The sequence below is a fragment of the Eimeria tenella genome, genomic scaffold (assembly GCF_000499545.2).
Source record: "Eimeria tenella Houghton genomic scaffold, Eth_scaff4068, whole genome shotgun sequence".
Classification (NCBI taxonomy): Eukaryota; Apicomplexa; class Conoidasida; order Eucoccidiorida; family Eimeriidae; genus Eimeria; species Eimeria tenella.
Window position 1 is genome coordinate 1 of NW_013544983.1, and position 2,440 is coordinate 2,440.

Sequence of the window (2,440 nt, forward strand, 5' to 3'; positions counted from 1 at the left end):
AGGCGCTGCGCGCCCTCGACGCGCTGCAGCAGCAGCAGCAGCAGCAGCAGCAGGGGGAGGATGGGGGGCAGCTGCTGCTGCTGCCTGTGGAGTGCGTCCGCAGGACAATTTTAAAGAGACGAAAACCTGAAGCAGCTGAGTGAGCAGCAGCAAACCAAAAACAACTGCTGCTGCTGCTGCTGCTGCTGCTGCTGCTGCTGCTGTGGCTGCTGCTACAGCTCATGCACCCACCTACTGCACTGCGACTTTAGCAGTTGCTGTTACTCAACCTCATGCTGCTGCTGCTTCTGCTGCTGCTGCTGCTGCTGCTGCTACTGCTGCAGGGAAGGCTACTCTTCTGGCCCTTCTGCTGCAGCAGCAAGTGATGAAAGCCGTTTGCTGGCAGCAACGGCGCTGCTGCACCTCGGAGACCTAGCAGCAGCTCAAGCTTTGCTGCAGGCACTCTAAACCCTAAACCCTAAACCCTAAACCCTAGTTCTAGCCTCACCCTGAAACATCCGAAAAAAGCCAAAGCCAACAGGCCTAGGGTTAAGGGTTTAGGGTTTACAATGAAGGACACAGCGCTTAGGGTTTAGGGTTTGGGGATTAGCGTTTAGGATTCAAACTCTAGGGTTTAGGGTTTAGGGTTTAGGGCCAGAGGCCACGTGTCTCCTCAGGAGATAGAGGTGGAGACAGAAGAAAGCTGCTGCCTGGAGGGCTGGCTGCACTTGGGGCTGCATGCAGCTGCTTCCCCGCAGCAGCAGCAGCAGCAGCAGCAGCAGCAGCAGCAGCAGCAGCGGCTGGCAGCAGCAGAACAGTGCTTCCTGAAGGCGCAGCAGCAAAGTCTCTATTCAATTAAAGGGACTTCTTCTGTTCTTATTTATTTTGGACTTTCGGAAATCCACAAAAGAAGGAGACAATGGCTTCAGGTGTCTGTACACCTCGCGCCTCACAGAGCTGCCTATACACCCCACACCCCACACAGCTGCCTGTACACCCGAAGCCCGCAGCTGTCTGTACAGCTGGGGGCTTTAGCAGCAAAAGAAAAAAGCAAAAGGTAATTAAACTTTAGATTATTTGTTTTTGTTTTGTTTTGTTTTATTTGTTTTAATTGCTGCTGATTAGGCTTTAGAGACTCTTAAAGACTTGGAGACAAGAGAGCCCTGGTTTGCTGCTGCTGCTCTCCAGCGTGCTGCGCTGCTGCTGTCCCTGGCTCGCTGGGGCGAAGCAGCAGCAGCAGCTGCTGCTGCTGCTACCGTGACTCCTGCTGCTCCTGCTGCTGCTGCTGCAGCTGCTGCACCCCACACTCCAAGGGGAAAGGGACAGCTGGAAAGACCTGCTTCTTTGCTGCTGCTGCTGCTGCGGCTCTGCGCCGGAGAGGAGACAAACGAGACACTCGAGGAAAATAGCAGCAACAGCAGCAGCAGCAGCAGCAGCAGCAGCAAGGCCATTCGCAGCCTAACGAAAGCTCTCAAGGCAAATGTGAGCGCTGCCTCATTGCTGCTGCAGACCCACATCCATGCGCTGCAGCCCCGGTTGCTGCTGCTGCTGCATCTGCTGCTGCTGCCGTCTTTTTGCTTATTCGTTTATTCTCTTGCTGCTGCTGCTGCCCTGCTGCTGCGCACACTGCCTCTGCCGCTGTCTGCCGCTGCCATTTTGCTGCTTCCGGTGTCGCTGCTGCTGCTGCTGCTGCTGCACTCTTGGGGCGTCGCTGCTGCGACACAGCTGCAGCAGCAGCAGCAACAGCAGCAGCAGCAGCAGCAGTGTCTGTGGTTTGTGTCTGCTGCGCGCGGAGACTACTGTTGGCTTTAAATTTTGCCTGGAAGCTTCGAAAGCCATAATTTGCTGCTGCAGCTGGACTTACAACGACTGCAGCAGCTGCGACTCCCGCAGCAGCAGCAGCAGCAGCAGCAGAGGGGAAGGCCAGGACGTGGTAGAGGAGGCGTTGTCTCTAGTGCGGGTTGGAGCAGCAAAATTGCTGGCAGCAAAAGATCCTGCTGCTGCTGATTTGCTGCTGCAGTATCAGCAGCAAGTTGCCTGGCTGCTGCTGCTTTCGGGGCGGCCAGCAGAGGCGCAGCGCGAATTTGCTGCTGCTGCTGCTGCTGCTGCTGCAGCCCCTCAGCAGCAGCAAACAGCACTCGAGGGACAAATCCTTGCTGCTCTTTTTCAGACCAAAGCTGCTGAGGCGCAGCAGCTGCTGCACAAGGCCGAAGCGCTCCCAGTAAGACAAGTTTAATTAATACATTTGCTGCTGCTGCTGCTGCTAGTGCTGCTGCTGCTGCTAAAGCTGCTGCCGCTGCTGCTGTCTGCCGTTAGCTGCTTTTGTTACTGGTCCCAAACACGGCCACAAGAAACGCTATGGCCAACAGCTAGCTAGCTACTAGCTAGCTACTAGCTAGCTGCTAGCTAGCAGCTAGTGAGTAGCTAGCTAGCAGCTAGTGAGTAGCTAGCTAGCAGCTAG

The 2,440-nt window shown here is 55.8% G+C and overlaps 1 protein-coding gene across 1 annotated transcript; it reads left to right on the plus strand.

The window, feature by feature from the left end:
- Positions 1–898: 898 nt before the first annotated feature.
- On the plus strand, positions 899–2,215 carry ETH_00040165 (uncharacterized protein; the record flags this gene model as incomplete). The annotated part of the gene is made up of 3 exons (XM_013379845.1): positions 899–908; positions 1,112–1,461; positions 1,775–2,215. The coding sequence occupies 3 exons, from the start codon at positions 899–901 to the stop codon at positions 2,213–2,215; spliced, it is 801 nt and encodes a 266-aa protein (XP_013235299.1).
- Positions 2,216–2,440: the final 225 nt, after the last annotated feature.